The sequence below is a fragment of the Panulirus ornatus genome, chromosome 56 (genome assembly GCF_036320965.1).
Source record: "Panulirus ornatus isolate Po-2019 chromosome 56, ASM3632096v1, whole genome shotgun sequence".
Classification (NCBI taxonomy): domain Eukaryota; kingdom Metazoa; phylum Arthropoda; class Malacostraca; order Decapoda; family Palinuridae; genus Panulirus; species Panulirus ornatus.
This window is the reverse complement of record NC_092279.1, coordinates 22,222,449-22,244,733: the sequence shown is the minus strand read 5'-3', so window position 1 is coordinate 22,244,733 and position 22,285 is coordinate 22,222,449. Positions and strand designations below refer to the sequence as shown.

At 45.3% G+C, this 22,285-nt stretch overlaps 1 protein-coding gene across 15 annotated transcripts in view; it reads left to right on the top strand.

Annotated features, from left to right (window-relative positions):
• The window catches only part of Arms (Ankyrin repeat-rich membrane spanning), a 640,646-nt gene that overhangs the window by 536,481 nt on the left and 81,880 nt on the right, over window positions 1-22,285 (top strand). For 6 of the 15 annotated variants that reach the window (XM_071694089.1, XM_071694090.1, XM_071694085.1 and 3 more), the window contains one exon: window positions 10,772-12,527. The exons of 8 other annotated variants lie outside the window; for them this stretch is intronic. In XM_071694089.1, coding sequence (XP_071550190.1) covers window positions 11,196-12,527 — 1,332 coding nt within the window. In that variant the 5' untranslated portion in view covers window positions 10,772-11,195. Of the gene's footprint in view, window positions 1-10,771; window positions 12,528-19,212; window positions 19,812-22,285 lie in introns of those variants that run through there. One more of the 15 variants, XM_071694092.1, reaches the window with a different exon arrangement.

Genomic DNA, 22,285 nt, shown 5'->3' with positions numbered 1-22,285 from the left:
AGAATAAACCAGTGTAACACTGAGAATCCTAGAATAAACCAGTGTAACACTCAGAATCCTAGAATAAACCAGTGTAACACTCAGAATCCTAGAATAAACCAGTGTAACACTCAGAATCCTAGAATAAACCAGTGTAACACTCAGAATCCTAGAATAAACCAGTGTAACACTCAGAATCCTAGAATAAACCAGTGTAACACTCAGAATCCTAGAATAAACCAGTGTAACACTCAGAATCCTAGAATAAACCAGTGTAACACTCAGAATCCTGGAATAAACCAGTGTAACACTCAGAATCCTAGAATAAACCAGTCCAGCACTGAAATTCCCAGGAGAAACCAGTCCAGTTGCTGAAAATCCTAGGATGAGCTAGGTGTTTCAAGGGCGCCTTCGTTCTCAGCCGGCCAGAGGGCATCACCAGACGACCTTGTCTGACCCTGGGTTCACCACAGACCGCTGGCGGGAAGACTGACTACACTCGCCTCGCTGTATTCACTCATTTCCTCTTACTCATTGTTCCTATCCACCGCCAGACTCGCCCCCTCACTATACGTACTCATTTTCTCTTACTCATTGTTCCTGTCTACCGCCAGATTCGCCCCCTCACCATACGTACTCATTTTCTCTTACTCATTGTTCCTGTCTACCGCCAGACTCGCCCCCTCACTATACGTACTCATTTTCTCTTACTCATTGTTCCTATCCACGGCCAGACTCGCCCCCCAACATACGTACTCATTTTCTCCTACTCATTGTTCCTATCCACCGCCAGATTCGCCCCTCACCATACGTACTCATTTCCTCTTACTCATTGTTCCTATCCACCGCCAGACTCGCCCCCTCACTATACGTACTCATTTTCTCTTACTCATTGTTCCTATCCACCGCCAGATTCGCCCCCTCACTATACGTACTCATTTTCTCTTACTCATTGTTCCTATCCACCGCCAGACTCGCCCCCTCACTATACGTACTCATTTTCTCTTACTCATTGTTCTTATCCACGGCCAGATTCGCCCCCTCACCATACGTACTCATTTTCTCTTACTCATTGTTCCTATCCACCGCCAGATTCGCCCCTCACCATACGTACTCATTTCCTGTTACTCATTGTTCTTATCCACGGCCAGATTCGCCCCCCACCATACGTACTCATTTTCTCTTACTCATTGTTCCTATCCACCGCCAGACTCGCCCCCTCACCATACGTACTCATTTTCTCTTACTCATTGTTCCTATCCACCGCCAGACTCGCCCCCTCACTATACGTACTCATTTTCTCTTACTCATTGTTCTTATCCACCGCCAGACTCGCCCCCTCACCATACGTACTCATTTTCTCTTACTCATTGTTCCTATCCACCGCCAGATTCGCCCCCTCACCATACGTACTCATTTCCTCTTACTCATTGTTCTTATCCACCGCCAGACTCGCCCCCTCACTATACGTACTCATTTCCTCTTACTCATTGTTCTTATCCACGGCCAGACTCGCCCCCTCACCATACGTACTCATTTCCTCATACTCATTGTTCTTATCCACCGCCAGACTCGCCCCCTCACCATACGTACTCATTTTCTCTTACTCATTGTTCCTATCCACCGCCAGACTCGCCCCCTCACCATACGTACTCATTTTCTCTTACTCATTGTTCCTATCCACCGCCAGACTCGCCCCCTCACCATACGTACTCATTTTCTCTTACTCATTGTTCTTATCCACCGCCAGACTCGCCCCCTCACCATACGTACTCATTTTCTCTTACTCATTGTTCCTATCCACCGCCAGATTCGCCCCCTCACCATACGTACTCATTTTCTCTTACTCATTGTTCTTATCCACCGCCAGACTCGCCCCCTCACCATACGTACTCATTTTCTCTTACTCATTGTTCCTATCCACCCCGCCAGATTCGCCTCCCCCCCATACGTACTCATTTTCTCACTTATTGTTCGTCACATTTTCTTCACTCATTGTCCCGATCTTCCGAGAGAGAGAGAGAGAGAGAGAGAGAGAGAGAGAGAGAGAGAGACTCGCCTCACTTTCCTCCACAATACGTCACCCTCATTTCTTCCCGATCCACGGACGCACAACGCCTCACTCTCTCTCCTCATTCTTCCACTCACTCGCGCGTGCCCCCCCCCCCCCCCCCCCCCCCCGCCGGCCGGGTTTAATATTCATAGGACCAACACCAGCCAGTGAAAGGAGCGTCGTCGACTCCACCAGGAGAAACAAATATTATGCAGCTGATAAGAAAACGAAAATAGCGTTCAGTTGTCCAGCTGTTGTTGTTTTAGTGGACCCGCTTCTTTCGCTGTGTGTGAGTGTGTGTGTGTGTGTGTGTGTGTGTGTGTGTGTGTGTGTGTGTGTGTGTGTGTGTGTGTGTGTGTGTGTGAAATCACGTATTTGTTTTGCATGGGGTGGGAGTTTTACACTGGTAGGGCCCCATCACGTGTGTGTGTGTGTGTCTGTGTGAAATCACGTATTTGTATTGTACGGGGTGTGAGTTTTACGCTCGTGGGGCCCCGTCACTTGTGTATGTGTGTGTGTGTGTGTGTGTGTGTGTGTGTGTGTGTGTGTGTATGTGTGTGTGTGTGCGTGCGCGTGTGTGTGCGCGCGCGCGTGCGTGTGATTTTCCGCAGACTTTCAGTCCTTACCTGAACACCGTACGTAGATCGTCCACCCAATCATATGTATATATTTTCTTGCAAGTCTTTTTTACGACCTTATTCACTTACCTGTAATTGAGGGATTATGATAATAATAATAATAATAATAATAATAATAATAATGGTTATTATTATTATTATTATTATTATTATTATTATTATTATTATTATTGTAAGGGTGAAGGTGAACTGGACGGTCTAAGTCGTGATCCGCGGGTCACCCGGGCTCTGGGTGCACTTGGGGTCCGAGGAGGGGGAGTGAAGGGGGCGATGAGGCGTTCTTAATTGAGGGGGTAGGGCACAGGGACGTGGGAGGCGGGGATCATATGAGGGTTGGGTAGGGGTGGGATCATCTACGTCCAGCGCGGCGACTGACGTGGTGCCACGCCAGGGGTCGTGTTGTGGCGATGTGTAGTCGCGAGTCTCATCTTCATCCCTCTCTCACCTCACCTCTCCTCACCCACCCACCACGCCTGGTGATGCGCTAGGTCGGGGGGTAAGGTATTGGGGGTGGCACGCCGCCCACAACACCTCACGTCAGGCGTGATGACGTCAGACATCCCCACGCCACATGTCTGGCACACACGCCTCCATCCCGGCTGTCGGGTCTCGTCATGGGGATCTTGCAACACTGCAGTGTGGCAGTAGGCGCACCTCCAGCACCACGGCTGGCTGTGGGCACAGCCCAGAGAGTTTTGAGTTTACAGGGGATTTCGTTCGCGCCTGAAGGATCGCTGCAGGCCATAACCTGTCCCTTGTTGATGAATTATTATTTTTTTAACCTTTCTAGTTAATGTTGAAATAGGTGACGTGTTCATATGCATATTGCCAGCTACAATGAGGGTGTCTGTTACATAAACGCCGCTGGCTGTTGAGTGTGGGGGATATTTACGGCGAAGATGGGTCTTGGTGGTGTGAGTGGCCCGCCGGATGACATCATCTCACGAGGGGTAGAGAGAGAGAGAGAGCAGGTGTTGAGGCAGCGCGAGACGCACTCCTGATGGTAACATCATGTGACCTCTGTCCTAGTCCCAGGGTTTAGCTAGACACACGAGGACGCTCTTGAGGGAGAAGGTGGTTGACTGGGTGGCCAGGGAACGTCAGATTGTGTGTGTATCGCTTGACATCCTTTAAACACATCTCCCTCACGGCAGACGCAGACCTTATTATCAGGTGACATCCTCCTGACCTCCCCAGACATCAGATGCAGACCTTTATGTACCAGGTGACATCCCCAGACATCAGATACACACCTTTATGTACCAGGTGACATCCCCAGACATCAGATACAGACCCTTATGTACCAGGTGACATCCTCAGACATCAGATACAGACCTTTATGTACCAGGTGACATCCTCAGACATCAGATACAGACCTTTATGTACCAGATGACATCCTCAGACATCAGATACACACCTTTATGTACCAGGTGACATCTTCCTGACATCCCCCCTCTCCCGCACAGCAGTCCGGCACTTTTAAAGTCTATGGACGCGACACTCCCCCTCATTCATACAAGAGAGACTTCTTACCGCGTGGTTTTTTGACACCCATCTGTAGCGCCGCCTCTCAGCTGGAAATCAAGTGGCAATACAGTGTGGCAACTTTCGTTCGGTCAGGAGACGTACAGCAGGAGGGTGTAGACCGCTTCCCTCCCGCTTAAGCGATCAACTGTGTTACCTGTTGTGAGGGGGGTCGGGTGGGTTGCATGCGGGTGGTGGGGCGACCTGTGTACCATGCATGGACCGGTTGCTGGATAAGGGATGGCGGGACGGAACAGGTCGATGGTGGTGATGCACTGTGGTGGTTCTCCAGGTCAGTCGTTTGGGGTAACGTGGACTGATGATTGAGAGTTCTGGTAAGGTTTGGTGAGTGTGGGTAAAACGGGGATTCACGTTCCATTAATTTCCCAGTTTTTCTTCTTTTTTTCTTTTTTTGGTTCTTTTTTAGGATAAAGTTTAAATTTTGGTCATGATATGGGCTTAATACTAGTGAGCAAAATTTGTAATCCATTCACCGTACATGATTTCACTCTGTACGTAGATTGGTCACTTTTAAATGGCATAGCTCAAAAACGAACGAAATCCAGGGAGATAAGAGAATATCTTCGTATCGCCCGTTGGTTAAGCTGACAACACATAAACTCTCATGGCTTGGAGGAGCTGCCTCACAAAATGCGCGCGGCAGAGGGGGCTCTCGTGGTAGCACCGTACGCACGATTGGTCTAGTCTCTCGTTGTCATCCGAAACATCTATTCTTCGTGGAAATGAAGATTTTACGTAGTGTTCAGAATAGTGAACTCCGTTTGTTTGCTTTGCCCCGTGAGTGAAGTCAGGCCCTGTGTGTGTGTGTGCATGTGTGTGTGTGTGTCTGTATGTGTGTGTGTACTGTCTGGAGGGGGTAGCCATTTAAGGAGCGGAGGTGGGGTGTTGGGGGGTCGGAGGGTTTCGCCTGCCCCTCATCCATGACATTGCTTTACCTTTCGTGTTGGTGTCATGACGCGGCGGCGGTGGGAGCGCGAGGCGCGCAGCTCCGTCCTCCGCCGTGTGAGGCAGGAGTAGGGGAAGGTGTAGAGTCTGGTTGCCCTAGGTTCATGGGAGAGCAGACTCCCTCCACCAGTCTCTGTACAGGAGAGAGAGAGAGAGAGAGAGAGAGAGAGAGAGAGAGAGAGAGAGAGAGAGAGAGAGAGAGAGAGAGAGAGAGAGAGAGAGAGAGAGTTTTATAAGGGAGTTAGGCAGCCAGGAAATGCCATATCTGATTCCCACTTGCTGTTTCAGTTGAGAATAGATGATTAAAGATTACAGAAGAATGAATTACTCTTTGGACTTAGTAAATATGACAGTAATAACTTCAGGGTATTGTAAAAGGGTTGAATTGCTGACGCCAGCTTGGTCGCATATTCCAGATAAACTTTATCAAAGTCGGTGCACTGATAACCTCTCCCTCACACCAAATTGAATAGAAAGGTAGAAATGGGTCCAGGGGGCAAATATTACAAAAACATTGGTTGTAATTGGCGTCAGGTCATTAGGAGGGGGGGGGGAGGTTCTGTTTGCAGTGGTTCAGAATATTTTTTTTTCTTTATAACAGCATAAAAAAGCACAGTTGTGATTTAGATATTATAGAGGCTATATATATATATATATATATATATATATATATATATATATATAGGATCTGAAGCTAAGAGGCTATTGGTGAAGACAGTGTGAGATGCCGTCTGTACCGTGGGCCCGTCTGACCACACCGGCCCTATCTCTTGAATATATATGGTGCGGCTTCCCGTTTTCTATAGGTGTCAGCCTACAGTTTTCCCGTCCATGTCATCATCTCGTTTTCTGCTAGCGTTTTCATACCGTTTTCTCTCGGAGCCAGCTTCCCGTTTTCTGGAGGTGTCGAGGCACCCAAAAAAGCGCGCGAGAGTTGCAGTTATCGGGGCGAAGGACGATGTAAACATGCTCTTATGTTTGTTATCTCTCTCTCTCTCTCTCTCTCTCTCTCTCTCTCTCTCTCTCTCTCTCTCTCTCTCTCTCTCTCTCTCTCTCTCTCTCTCTCTCTCTCTCCTTTTCTCACTCTTCATCTCCCGGTTACATGGTGTACTGCAGCAGGGGTGGTGAGGAGGGGAGGAAACAGCAGCAGGGGTGGTGAGGAGGGGAGGGAACAGCAGCAGAGGTGGTGAGTAGGGGAGGGAACAGCAGCAGGGGTGGTGAGGAGGGGAGGGAACTGCAGCAGGGGTGGTGAGGAGGGGAGGGAACAGCAGCAGGGGTGGTGAGGAAGGGAGGGAACAGCAGCAGGGGTGGTGAGGAGGGGAGTGAGTCTGGATGAGCCCGGAGGGAGGGAGATTATGGTGTTGAGGGAGGTAGGTATGAGGGACGAGGTGGCAGCTTCTGCTCTATCATGGAATACTGATAGCGAGTTATTTGACGCCCTCTATCAGCCGGAGTGATTGAAAGGTATTATCATAGACGGGTTCAAAACACTTTAGAAGATTACGCAAGTGGACACAGTAGCATTTGTAGAGATGATTAGAGAGATATATATGTGAGCACATTACTTATACTTAGGAAAGTATAAGAGGGCATAGTGGCATATGCAGTTACTGAGAAAAGTATATGGATGGACATAATACATAGACAAAGGTGTAGAAAAGTGTATAAGTGGACACAGTAGCGTATGCAAATACTTAAGAGATAGACATGGACGGACACAGTAAACCACTACCTACAAAGGCATATAAGCGAACACACATGAATTATCTGCCACTTACTCGTCTAAATTGGTACATCAACTATTGTTGTTAAAGCTTTAGTACCTCCACTTCTGTTTGGGGTTCAAAGGTCAGAACAAGATCTATTCTAGCCTAAGTCACTTAGTCAGTCATGGGAATTACCGTGGGGCAACATTCGCTGGTGCAACTGTTCGCAGAATCAAGTGTTCGTCAGCCTGACGCTCCGTGCTACGTAGCGCAACGTGTTTTGCATTGGTTCATCCACGTCGCTCCGTGTTTGCCTTCGGCTTCACAGACTGGGGATCGTTTTTACGACACCACAGCGCGTCATGGCCAAGATATTTTTTTCCTAAGTTTTCCGCAGTTAAATGAAGATTTTTCCTTATGTTGTGTGCAATTAAATGAGAATCATGAACTTAACCCCCTCGAGCAAGACGTAATGATTCTGTAATAAGACACTATGATCCTTGAGCACGACAGTACGACCCAGAGGTATGATAACTTGGCCATTTGACCCGACCCTTCAAGGAGTCAGGTCATAGGCCGGGCCGTATCATGCCTAGGGATCATACTGCCGCGCTGAGAGGGGATTAATGATATCATGCGAGTGGAAAGCGACGGGAGGTGTACCTGTTTTAAGATACGTTCAACTCTTCATCACGATCGTTGGGATGGATTGCGCGGGAGTTACCGGGAGAGACAGCCTTAACCAGCCTTACCTGTGATATCTGTGGCTATATCTGTCACCGTTACGTAGCACTGTCTCCACTTGTGTCTACCACCACTACCACATAAGCTAATCCTGCTCTCTGTCCTTGCCATCTGTGGTGACCATCGCCATCATATACGTCGTCCACGCCATTCCTTACCGTTATCTAAATGGACACCATCATTGCACTGGATAAGTTGGGAATATATATATATATATATATATATATATATATATATATATATATATATATATATATATATATATATATATATATATATACTTAAGGAAGTAGGGGGAGACTGGGCTTGGGGACTTTGTGGTATATGGATCTTTGGTACTGTCAGAACGGCGATGATGTGCGTCAGGATCTGAATTTCTTAATGAAGTATCGGACAGCAGAGAGAGGAGCAGAGGTTATACCAGACAACAACAAGCGATGTTATGAAACACACTGAGGTGGCAGAGAGACGCGAGTGTGTGTAGGTAGAGGAGAGAGTGAGAGAGAGAGAGAGGTAGAGATGAGTGGTGACTGCCGATGGTGTGGGAGCAAAGGGAGGTAAGAATGTCGCTGGGGGGGGGGGGGTTCATCATAACTTGAGGAGTTGGAGGACCTCCAGAACTTAAAAGGTACCTTGGAGGGGGGAGAGATGGAGGCGGGCGAGTCGTTAGCGTTCCACACAAGGTGCAGCTTGTTGAGGCGGTAGGAAAGGGGAGGGGGTGATTATTATTTTTTTTTTTCATTTCACTGTGTCGGAGTTTGTTAGAAAGTACGAGCCAGCCCACCCTTAATGTCTGACAGTGACGCATGTGGTTTAGTATACGTGAAACAGTGTGTATGATTTACTGATGCGGTCCCTTGGGGGAGTGGAGGGAGAGAATGATGAGAAGAAACGTACTGTGATGGAAATTTGTGGTTGAGGGAAGTGAGGGACGGTGTGATCATGTGGCTGGAGTGTTGACAAGGGTCGGGGGAACAGACGAGGGAGCGACAAGTGTATATGGGCCAGGTGACACACATAGGGATGGTAAGGGGAGGGAGGTAAGTGGGGATGACTGAAGGCGAGTGTGAGTGTGTTTGTGTGTGGTTGTCCGGGGATGGGGATGTGTGTGTGTGTAGACTATACCTCCCATACCACCGGCAATTACACGCTCATATCCCATACAGATGGAGACATAGATCTAAACACAGTCGTAAGGTGTCAAGAAATTGTTTTCGTTACTGTACGTCTCAGTTTTTTTTTAAGAATTTTCGTCGACTCCCGAATCGTGTTTTGATGTAATTAAGACACAGAGGCGTAAAGTTTTTACCCGGAAATGTTGTGGAGTTAAGACCCCACGAGCTTGTATGGCTGGCCACCACCGGGGTGTGGCACAGCCAACCCTCCCACGGCTTCGCTTCTGTGCACTAAGGTGGAAGGAGGGGGGAAATGAGTTACGTCACACCAGGTGACCTTCGTAGTTATGGACCAGGGAGTGTACTTGGTGGAATGGGTAGATACATTAAATTTCTCTCTCTCTCTCTCTCTCTCTCTCTCTCTCTCTCTCTCTCTCTCTCTCTCTCTCTCTCTCTCTCTCTCTCTCTCTCTCGGAGGCTGTGGGTCACAGCAAAGCCTTGGTAGTAGTTTCTCTCCTTGATACCGATCCGTGATGAGTGTAAAGGTCAGAGATGCATGAACCGAAGTCCACGTTATTATCAGGGATGTCCGGAGCGGTGTGCATGGGGTTCGAGGTCGTTCAGAGAAATGTCCAGGGGTATTGTTGCATGGGGTTTGGTGTCGTCTGGTACGGGGGTTGTGTGTGTGTGTGTGTGTATTTAATGTTGACGGAGATGACAGTGCCCTTGAACGGGCCCTTAAGAGGAGTTATGGTCCGTCATACAAGCGCAAAAGTATGGTCCGTGTGTGTGTGTGTGTGTGTGTGTGTGTTTTACGACAGGAGCGTATTTCCAACCAGACGGGAAGGAATGTGGTACGTGAGAACCATATGTGTATTGCAGCTGTTGCAGCTACGATAAACAAAGCCGTCCACACACACACACACGCACACACACACACACAGACACACACACACACACACACACACACACACACACACACACACAGACCCTGGTTCGCCGTCACCAGCATGTGCCATGGAGCATAAGTCACACACACATCAGTAGCGTCGTGTCCTGCATCGGTAGCGACCTCATCTCGGGCTAAGATCTTGGATGCGTGTCGTAGCTCCTATGTACATCATGATCATGTTCTGTCCTCACCGACATGAAAACCAGCTCAGGTAGGACACTTAGGCTTAGCTTATGGGTCATAACGACAGGTAGCCATGAGGACTGAGGGATGTGTGTGTGTGTGTTTGTGTTTACCAGCCTCTTGCCTCCCATCTGGCGGGCTTCCACTAATTGCCTTCCTTACCAGTTAACACTTAAGAGTCGTCCTTCCTCACTGCATCTTACACAGAGAATAGCACGTTATTGTAAATACCAAACTGATGATAACATTGGCCAAATTTGCATCATATCAGTTCCTATACAACATAGTCTCTTAGATTTAGAGTTGTATCAGATCTTCCTGTATCAGTGCAGTGTGTGTGTATATATATATATATATATATATATATATATATATATATATATATATATATATATATATATATATATATATATATATCCCTGGGTATAGGGGAGAAAGAATACTTCCCACGTATTCCCTGCGTGTCGTAGAAGGCGACTAAAAGGGGAGGGAGCGGGGGGGCTGGAAATCCTCCCCTCTCGTTTTTGATTTTCCAAAAGAAGGAACAGAGAAAGGGGGCCAAGAGAGGATATTCCCTCAAAGGCTCAGTCCTCCGTTCTTAACGCTACCTCGCTAACGCGGGAAATGGCGAATAGTATAAAAAAAAAAAAAATATATATATATATATATATATATATATATATATATATATATATATATATATATATATATATATATATACACACACACGATAAATTTCCAGTGCCACTGATGATAGATAGCGTTTCTCAGACAATCCTTCCTCTGGTAGTACGGTTTTGTAGACATTTTTTATATGATGATCTTTTTCTCTGTCTCTCTCTCCTCTCCTTTTTTTTTTTTTTTTTAAGTCTGTGAACGATTATATTTTATGTTCCATTTCACATTTTCAGGACGCCCTCCTCCTTCCCTAGACAGACACCCCCCCCTGATGATACCAATCATTCCACTCCGCACAATCCATATTCTTCGCCTGTGATAATGTGTTCCCCACCACCACCACGGCTGCTGACATTGCAGCTGCCTCTCCTCACCCTTCCACTAGTTCAGTAGACGCACCACAGTACCTCGTCTTATTATTTGTTCTTATTTTCCGAGCCTTCATTAGTGACCTCTCAGAATGTTATATGATTTCTTGACGTAGGCCACCGGATCCAGCCTAAGTACTGAGACTCGTTCCCGCTGTTCACGGTCCTGTTCACCAGCAGTTGCCTTCGTGCCCGTCACCGTGGACTTGTTTGTTGCGTCACTTAGCATCCCAGATCTTGCCTTTAGCTGCTGAATGTTGTGCAGTGTTGTCATAAGAGTTACTACGACATGGCCGAGGGCCTACAACTCCGTATAGAGATTAGTGATGATGAAGCGACCACACCCCTTCTTAGCAGCACGTCATGTTCCTCCTCCATCACCACCTTCGTCCACACCGCTAATAGCACCCTCCACACCCCTTCAGTCACAGTCACCCCACCCCAGCCTGCCCCCACCAGCTCCACCGGGGAACCACCACCCACGCCATCACCATCACACGCTGGCATATCGCCATCGTCTTCGCCGCCACACGCATGCCGAACACCCCCTCCATCGCCATCACCCACTCGCAGAACACCCCCTCCGTCGCCATCACCCACTCGCAGAACACCCCCTCCTTCGCCATCACCCACATGCAGGACACCCCCTCCGTCACCGTCACAGACCCGCACAACACCTCCGCTCTCACCGTCACACCCCCACAGAGCATCCACACCCCCCTTGAGATTTAGTTGTACAGCCTCCACCACCACCAGCCAAGCAGCCATGCCCCCCTGTAATACCTCAGCCACTCCCACCTTGTGCATATCGAGCCACGAGTCACCCCTGAGTGTAGTGTGTGTCCCGTCCCTCTCGTACACGGCCGTAATGAGCAGCGTGTCGTCCAACATGTCGTCCCCCCCTTTGATCGCTACCACCTCCCTCACCCAGCCCTTGCTGAGCTCGCCTTCCATCCTAGCAAGCGCTTTGCCTCTTCCCCTAGCACTCCACCAGACCCTCATCCCTCTGGTCGTCCCCTCAATGCCCTCTCTGGCGCCCACGCCTCCTCCACCCCCGCCCACGCCGCCACCCACGCCCCTGCTCGTGCCTGCCCCGTCCTCCACGGCACCCATCATCTACCTCCGCCAGAACACCCCCGAGGCTTCTCCGGGAGCCACCCCGCCCACAACCCCCACCGTCCCTTTGATGGACCAGTCAGCCTCCCGGCCCTCCATACTACAGACGACCTTCACACCCGCGAACGCTTACTTCCCCAACACCTCCTACCACCACCACCTCACCCCCAACAACTTCGACACGGCTTTCCCCCCTCCCACCACCTCCACGGCGGACCGTAGTGACTCCCTGGATCTGCCCGACACGGATATTGGTGAAGACGACGGCGATGACGAGGAGGCGTCTCAGAGCGGAGGCTGTGCGGCTGGACTCTCCCGCCGGGTCACGCACCGCCCCTCTCTCCTCATCCCTGCCCCTGAAAAGCACCAACGACGTGCTTCCCTGCTGTCCACGCTCTCCGTGTCCTCCAGCACCGGGCGACGCCCGTCTCTTGCCTCACTGCTGAGCGTCACGCCATCCCTTGCCGCACGCCGTTTCTCCTTCAACATCGGTTCCCAGTCCCGGGTAGGCTGATGGATGCTGCCACATGTCGGCCGCCGCTGTTGCTGCCAACAACACTAACTCGCACTCCAGCCGCCGAGCTTTTTACTACACGTAGTCCATGTTGACCTACCATACAGGACCCCCATATACACAGTGCACGATAGCTGTTGCTCTAGTTTGTCTTAGTTAGAAAAATATATTAGAGACCCCTTAAGTACTAGTGGTCGTTTTCTGTAGCGTGCATTACGTTACGTTTTCTAAATGTCTTAAGTTTTTAGCGTATACATAGCTGGCATGTACTTTTGTTATTCTCTTTTCTGGTACAGTAATTACAAATACTGTAAATAACATATTTTTAAACGGATTTTGCGTATATATATTTTTTAGAGTGTTCCAGTATTTACATAGAGAGTAAGGAAACGTCCCACATTAGGGGCACCACAGGAATAACATGGATTGAAGAGGTTAAACAATACCATCGGACGCATTATACGCACTAGAAGTGATTCAGACTTGCGTTACCTGATTTGGAGCATTATATCTTTGCCTTACGACGGAGATAAGTAGATGTGATATCACGTACGGAGAGCTATGATGATCAGGGAAAACGTCGAGTGAATTATGTCTCAAAAATATATAAACCTCAACAGTGCCTATGGAAACCATTCACCATAGTGGTCAAGATTTACGCCGTCTGTGTCATAGTTCAAATATACTAAAGATACTGTCGCCTATCTTGCCATATGGGTTTGCATGCGGTTGAGGAAAGATCATTATAAGCAGTCATCGAACGAACGTCTTAGCAGCTGCAATGTCGGAAAGAAAAAATCGGTAAAGTTAGGTTATTACAGAACCTTAGGTAAGGTTTTCATACGGTGTGTTGATTTCTTGGAGTGTTTCACTTAATTTTGTTTGGTCAGGATAACCCCCTCTTATCCTATATTACTTTAGGATGAAAGGTGGGGGAAAAGTCTCCAAATCAAGCTCACCAAGTCGGTGTTATTATTATTTACACGAAGTGTAAGGAGTTTATTGTATTGTGAATCTTCCAAAACCATGTTATACGTGTGGTGTCCCTATACTGGAACTTTAGAAAGTATAAGGTATTTGATATAGAAAATATCTGTATTTTTTCTGAACTATTTTATGTTTCATTTATAAATGATTCACATCTCTGTAAAATTTAAATTTTTTCAATACTTCTCAGTGGTTTACGTTTTCGTTACAGAATTTGCATGTGTAAATTTTTATAACCAGTTGAAAAATAAAGTATTTCTCCTGTTTTCGGGTGATAAATATTCCTTGTTTATTTTCGTTCAGAAAAGCACGAATTGACTTTCAAGTGAATGATGATATTTGGACACTTGATGCAGTTTTGACTTTTAGGTGTTGCTTTTCTATCAATACCATTATTTTATTTTAACTTTTCTTGGCATGAATATTATATAGTAGTCTGAGGTACGTACATGAAGTTCCGTGACTTTTATTTCTTGTTTTTCTTGGGTCAGTAGGGACTACTATGAAATGGATAAAAGCGATTATATATATATATATATATATATATATATATATATATATATATATATATATATATATATATATATATATATATATATATAATCAGAAGACTCATAACCCTCTCGAACGTATTCATTGATCTTGTCAAGTTTGTGGGAATTAAGTTTTGACTCTCTTCGGATGGGATGGCGCCACCAGTACTTTTGCATTATGACCAGCAAACGTTTATTAACAAATAGATGATACAATCATTCTCATAAGTTTACAGAAACACGATCTGAAAAATTAAACGTAAAAAAGCTAACACTGATAGTTGTATGTATTGGCCGTGGGGGAAGTTGGGTTAACGTTGAAGGATTTAAAGTTAAGTTGATCGTTGAAGGTGGCGGTTGCACAGTCGGTCATGGATAAGGTAAGTGTTAGAGGTGGTAGTTGTGTATGGTCGGCCATGGAGGAGAAGTTGGGGTCATTGTTAACAGATTTTTTTTTTTTTTTTTCTTGAAGTGAGTTATTTTCTTCTTTGGTTGATCGTAGAGCCTAGCCAGGTTTCGGTTGATTGTTGGCACTAGGATGTGACTCAGTGGAATTTCTGCTCTGTTCGATAATATAGTTCTCAGTGGAGATACTGAGCGAAATGTAGTTTATATATCAGTTTAACAGTATAATATGTGACCAGTCTATTGATGTTAGACTTTGTTTCAAACTCTCGTACCATTTCTTCCTCTACTTTCTCGCCTCCCTCCCTCCCAACTCGCTGAAAATTGAAGGATTATAGTATCCATTTTGTAGGGCAGTGCTGCCATGCGTAGCAGGCAGCTGTGATGGCCGTGTTGCCGTGGCTGTGAGCCCGTCAGGTTTGGAGTGATGGATATTATGCGAGGACAGCGGCCGGCATGGCGAGCAGGTTGTGCAGTGGCTCCTAATGCTGCATATTTACATTGTCATAATCAAGTTTTTGTTCAGTCTTGAGATTTTTTTTTTCTGTTTATGGTCTCAAGTATTTGTGTGATATTCCCTCAGTTGATTATTTCAATTTCGTCTTTTCTATAATTTTTATTATATCAAAATGAGAGCAACCATTGCGAAGCGTAGTCAATTTATTATTCTCGTCTTCCGTGCCAAGACCGTCGTATAGGAAGTGTGAGGTTGCTTGGAAATGCGGTTCACAGATTTGGTTCCAAAGATGAGAGGTACACCCACTGACGTAACTCCGGGACGATTTTAGAAATACTGTGTCATATTTAACGAGATGTGTGTCTGGACGAATAAGTTTAAGAAAAAAAGAAAAAAAAGGTGGTAGAGGAGCTTACACATACGTTCTAAAACTTGCGTCAGTTGCGTGAAGACCTAACAGTTGGTTGGGTTAGGCTTTTGTCGATCAAAATTCTGACCATCACTTAAGTCTTCCCCCGGTGCACGTACCTCTTAATGGTTAAAACTCATACACGCACGCGTGTCGAACTTTTTTCCAATAATGTACAAAATAGTCAATTACTCACACACGTGCCTAATGTTACTTTTTGCAGTTGAGGATAAAAACTAAGAAAAGCTTGGAATGCGGTTTGACATGATAGACGATGTACAAAAAAATTGAATAGCCCACGATCAAATCACACGGCAACATAAACACAACCTGTGTGGACTCATAGGAATAAATATATATATATATATATATATATATATATATATATATATATATATATACTTTATAAAAATGTTTCATTAAGCATTATGATATTAAAGAAGTCTCTGAAAACGTCAGCATTCATCACAAACTCAAATGAGCAAGGCTTATGCGAGTTGGATGGTGGCTGGGGGAATCATGGTATTATTCATTTTCACTCATACATACTACGAGCATATACCCGTTGAAATCAGATGAGGTACTGGCGGTGGTGACCTTGGGAGTGGGTGGGTTAATTCGCTCCGAGGATGACAGTGCTAATCACTTTACATCCTGCAACCTTATATATATATATATATATATATATATATATATATATATATATATATATATATATATATATATATATATATGTATTTAATAAAATAAAATAAATATATGTCAGCCAATGGTAAAGTATAGAGACATGCTTAATGTCGATTGATTATGTTCGGGATCTGGTGAGGCGTACTCGGGACCACTTACAAAGATAAGGCGGGGATTTGGAACGTAACTTATCCTTGATTTGTCAGTTGCATGACAGGACGTTAAGTTGGTTTAGGGCCGTCTTTGTTTTTGGTACCTACGTCCCCGTGTACGTTGGCGAGCGTTACAACTCGAGCCCCGTTGGTGACATCTGGCAAATCCAGTCAAACAATCGAGTTACCGCTTTCATAAGCATTCAGCTTATCAAGTGACCGCTTTCAATTGCATTGAGTCAGGTGAACGCATTCACTGGCCTTCGTTTAACTGAGCACATTCCACGGCATTCATTCTCTCAATTGACCGTTCTCCTGGACAGTCAGCCAAATTGACCGCATTCATCAGCATTTAGCCAAAGTGACTGCGTTTATACGAAATTCAGCCAATCATATGACGGCATTCGTTTCGCGATGCCTGTTACCTGTTTGAAAAAGTAGCAGGGCAACAGTTAAAGTAGCCAAGAGGCAATGAGGAATACATTATTTAGTTCTGCTCATAACTGCGGCTGCTAAAGTATTGCACAGCCTGTGCGACAGAGAGGAATTTCGTCAGTTGAGATCTCAGGACCGTGCCCCATCGTCAGAGGCATGTAGTAGGTAAGGCCGGCATCATTCTAGGCTATACCGCAACTACGCTACACAGGCATCACGTTTTTTTTTTTTTTCTTTTTTTTACCATAGAATCAATTACTGGAATACAATTATGGAACGGTCATGCATCATGGATAAGTCCTTTTTTTGAAAATTTAAAAAACCTTTACCCTGTTGCTTTCCGCAGGCCTATACACGAACTCATCAAAGACAAAACATCAAGTAATTTGAGATTTATTTACTATACGGTATTTGAAATGTATTGCTGTTACTATATATATATATATATATATATATATATATATATATATATATATATATATAAAGGTGTCATTGGATTACATTTTCACGAGGTATGGAGAGTGAAAAGTCATTTTGGCTAGGCTGCATCCCAAGAAGTTGTCTCGTCAAAGAACCTCAGCCCAAATGAGTGTCTACATTTCCTTGATACCGGAAGCAGAGCAGGCTTGGGCTGCAGGAACCTTTAGAAAGATCCTTGGTTACAGTAGAACTCACATAGAAATTGGTCTTGATGATTATATATAATATATATATATATATATATATATATATATATATATATATATATATATATATATATATATATACACACACACACACACGCGCAAGGTGATAACCATTTCAATGCTGAGGAGGGTATATGATAGGGAGTTGTGACAGCTGTCTTCCCGATCCACTTACGCTGCCGGCGTCCCCTCGAAGGGCGATAACAAACGCCATCTTGCCATCATTGGTGTGCAGGGCAGATGCCTTTGCCCTTGATTATTCACAGCATCCTCTACCCAACAACCCGCCTGCCTACATAAGTGTAATACACATCTGTATACATTATACAGCACATATAATCCTGACCTTGCAACACAACTCAGTTCTCTCTCTCTCTCTCTCTCTCTCTCTCTCTCTCTCTCTCTCTCTCTCTCCCTTGATTTCCTCTCGGGAGCTTGTCCTGTTGCGTCCTCCCCCGTGTTCCAGCCACCGTACATGTACGAACGTTTCTCCGTCTTTCTTGGCTCCATCATCCCGATTTAATATAGTGGGCAGTTCTAAACATGCATCTGTTTAGAAATATATCTCATGTACGCTTCCGCCTGTTTATCCTTAGTATCAGTATTTTATCATTTATCATTATTGTTATTATTTTTATCATTATTATTATTATTATTATTATTATTATTATTATTTTATTATCATTATTGTTATTCCAATGACTCTGGAACAAAGGACATTGCCCCACATTTCTTCTTTTGTGTCTAATAGGCCGACGAAGCCCCTAGGGGCGTGTACGGTGGAACTGGAAATCCTCCCTACCGTATAGCATTCCAAAAGAATGAACACAAAAGGAGACAAGCAATCATTTTTTTTTTCCTCACTCATTTATCTGTTCTTGACGCTACCTTGCTCAAGCGGGAAACAGTGAACACACATGAACATATTTTTTTATCATTATTATCGTTGTTTTCTCTAGAGCGGCGACCTTGTTAACTGTGAACTCATAAAAGCTCTTAATAGAATGGTAAGATTCATTGTTGAGACTAAATCAAGTCCAAGGGAACGTAATTGGGATCTCTTTTCATATCTCACTTTAATGAATGAACGGATAGTGACGGAGGTATGAAAATCATGAAAATGTGGTTATTTTTTTTTTTTTTTAGTAAATAACTTGTATAATTAACCAGGACCTATGAAAACCGTACCTAACCTTTCCCTAACAACCGAAATTTATTTTTGATGTTCTGAGAACAAAAGAAATGTTTTGGGCACACGGTAAATTTACATTACAATGTTGGGATGTTATACTCGTTGGAAGTGGTTGCCTCCGAGTGGAAGCAAACGCGCTCAGCGAACAAATCTAGGAAACCGATGTAAACACGGGACCACAAACTTAATGTACGGTACAAATAACATCGAAAATTAGGTTAAAAGTGCTGTGAGATTTTCATACGTTCTCTTTATCCCTAACAAGTGTTTCACTTACTTTTACAGTAATTAACCACTTTTTCTTGACCATAGATAATAGATAGCCCTCCGCTATCGACAGCGCATTGCACTTCGCCATTAAGCATTGCCCAGTACAGTTGTAGTTTGCCTTGCACATTTGCAGTAGATTAACACACTGCCTGTGTCCATTCTGAAGTTGTAATTCATCATTTGAAGGAAGAAGCAAGTTAAAGAAACTCGTCATGTCAAACTTACTAAGTGGGGCGAGGCTTCTCTCGCGCGTGGTTGGTGTGATAGAGGAGGGAGGATTTTCTTTGCAATACGAAATAGTCTTGGTTTGTGTCTAGCTTTCTTGTCACTCATACTCACTATTTTCTGTTATCAGTACGAAAAAGAAGTTATTCCATGTATGACAAAATGTACTTTTGATGGCTGAAGAGTAGACAGTGTTGGCGACGGGGGAGGAGGTGGCGGTAGGATGGAAGCCGAGGGTATATATAGGACTTGCCATGGATGTTATTCTCATTAGTATTGTTGACCTACCTGAGGGAGGTGCCACCTGCAAGCGTCTCTTTTGATTCACTAGTCATGACGGCCTAGTGAATGAACCCCCCAGTTTCTGTTTAATCGTGAACGTGACGTGTAACTAACAACATTGAGGAAAGTCTGGATTATAGATCCCCGTGGAGTGTCATGGATGACCAGAGTGCAGCGATTTCGGGTGCGGATCACAGCGGCAGCTTGTCGACTGCGGAGCCGGGCTTGATCTTGGACTACAACCGCGACCTGGTGGCCACCTTCAGCAAGAACCCCGGCCCCTCGCATGCGTTTCCCATGAGCTTAACCAGGAACATACACGTATCGCGTAAGAAGATGCCCATCTTCAGGAGACTCAGCGATGCCTTCCGCTCCCGACACAGCTCCAGCTCCTCCGCCTGTAGCGTAGAGAGCCTGAACTCCACCACTTCGGTAATGTCGGACGCGCCCGAAGGACCCGAGCCGACCGTCAGCACAGTGCAGCAGATGAAAATGAATATGGTCACCAAGAACAGACACAAGTTGCGGAGGCTGGCCTCAAGTGCGCGTTTCGAGGTAGGACGGGCTGAGTAAAGGCGACGTCCAACTAGAACTTTTTGTGTCACTTTTCTGACTTGTCGCCTTGTTTCATAAATTTACGTCAGTTTCGCGACTCATCGAGCAGTACAAAATGGTTCGTCTTGGTCCCGAAAGTTTTCATCGGTTTTCTTTAGTTTGAAGTAATTAGTGGTAGATATCTAATATAGCTTTGTTGTATATTTCATTAAATTTCGAAGTCCAGATTTATTACAGTACCATGACAATCATGAAGACATCTCATTTGTTTTTGTTTGCATCCATACCGCGTACCGTAGCCGTGGCCTTCGTAGCATTCACTGCAGTGTGGACACGCCTGTCTAACGAGTGCCTACTGAATTCATAAAGGTCTTGTTTGTCTGTGTTGACGAAAACGAAGTGAGTGGCCCCTTGCCTTTACTCGAATGTGTTACTGAGCTCGCGAAAAGAAGAATACATATATGGAAACCAGAAAATTGGTGCCTTAAGAAATGCTGGTATGACGCCAACTTCTGGCTGTCGCTAGAGCGAGCGAAAATGTTGATGATTCCTCCCGCCAAAGTACTGCCGAGCGGGACAGTGTGAATATAAGAGCTTGGTGTAGGTTAGGTAAACGTATCGTTTAGTAGGCTTCCGGTACTGTAATGCTGTAAGTAGGCCGAAAAGGCTGGGCTCCTGTAAAATTAATCTTTTAGTTCCTAAAATTTAGGGGGTTGAATTACCGGCAACAAGTTCAATACCAAGGACTGTGATGACCTAATAATTACAGTAACAGGTGACCAAACAAGTATAGTACCTGGGGGTTTGTTGGCCAAACAACTATAGTACCGGAAGTGTGATGACCTCTTAAGTATAGTACTTGGAGTATGGTGACATATGGTCATCACCACGAGTGTGATGACCTAACAAGTACATTACCAGGGACATAATGCCCTAATAACAAGTACAGTACCAGGGGTTTGATAACCTGACTGTCAGCGCAGTACAAGGTGGAGATAATTCTACATGCACACATACATCATGACTTAAGTGTACAAGACCATCGGCAAGATACACCAATCCTAGCAAGACTCGCCCTCCGCCTCAACGCTTTCTTGGGTTAGGTTAGGGTACAAACCTAACCTATCTTATCCCAACCTAACCAAGTCTTGCCTTAAAGAAAGAAAAAAAAAAAAACGTGCGGGCGAATCTTTAGGTATTTCGTTTATTCTACAAGACCTGTTACTTATGTACACAAGGGCAAAAATACTCGTCGACCAAATTCTCATAGTCAGCTGTTTGTATATTATTGGAAGATGTTTACTCCCCTTCCCTCCCCCATCTTTTTTTTTTTTTGTAGAATCTCAACACACACACACGACAGTAATTCACAGCTTGAGCAGTCCCTTTCTTTTTCTCTTTCTCACTCGTTCTAATGAATTTTCTTCAGATGTAAGAGCAAGTGAGGCTGCTTTTGTTTACATGTCTTGGAGGGGCTTTCCTTGATGTGCGGTAATGTAAGACTGGTTTTTCGCTCCCGACACGTCGGTGTACATATGTATCCGTATACGCGTAGACGGACATCATCAATCCGTGCAGTTTACATATTTATGTTAACTATGTGGTGGTCGTGATCAGAAATTCCGTATTTCGTAAGTGAAGATATAAAGGTTATCTTTTACGACCGTGGATTTGTATCCGATTCAGGCAGCATCACTGCAAGCTCTCTGTGACTTTCTCGTTCAACGTTGTCATGGTAGTGCTACAATTCACCAGTGCCTTTATGAGAAACTGCCACACCACATTGCGCCAGTTAGGAGAAACTACCACACCACACCGCGCCAGTTAGGTGAAACTACCACACCACACTGCGCCAGTTGGGAGAAACTACCACACCACACCGCGCCAATTATGAGAAACTACCACACCACACTGCCAGTCACAGCGTACCAAAATCCAGTAGACCCATGATTATCATAAAATTCCAGCGCCTCTTGTATGGAATTCCTGCCCCGTTGACGCGACGCTGCGCCTCGCACAGAGTAAGGGAAGTGACGGGCTCGTCCAGAGCGAGAGGGGCCTTTAGCGAGACCTTGCCCCTCTCCGTATATTGACTTCTCACCGCTCGTGTAAAACCACTTGTAGTTGGAGTCCGGTAACACCCCTGTAGATCAATGAAACGTACTGCAGATGAAGAGAACATTAAAGCGAAATAATCCTAGTTGCTTCTGTAGTTTCCCAAACCTTCTGTTGCTCGGTAAACTTGTTAAATACGTTGCATCCACTTATCTGTTGCTGACTGGATGGATGAACAGCAGCGGTTGGCTGAAGGTAAACCTGTGTCATCTTGCTTCTCCAGAGAGCGCACTTTGTGGGGATACAAAATGGCATCTGTTGAGCTTCAGCCACTCGCTGTACTGTTTTCCCCGTTGATAGCATTGTAGCGCTACTGTTTGAAATGTAAGGAAATTATTGTTTTCAGTAGCGACTGGTTA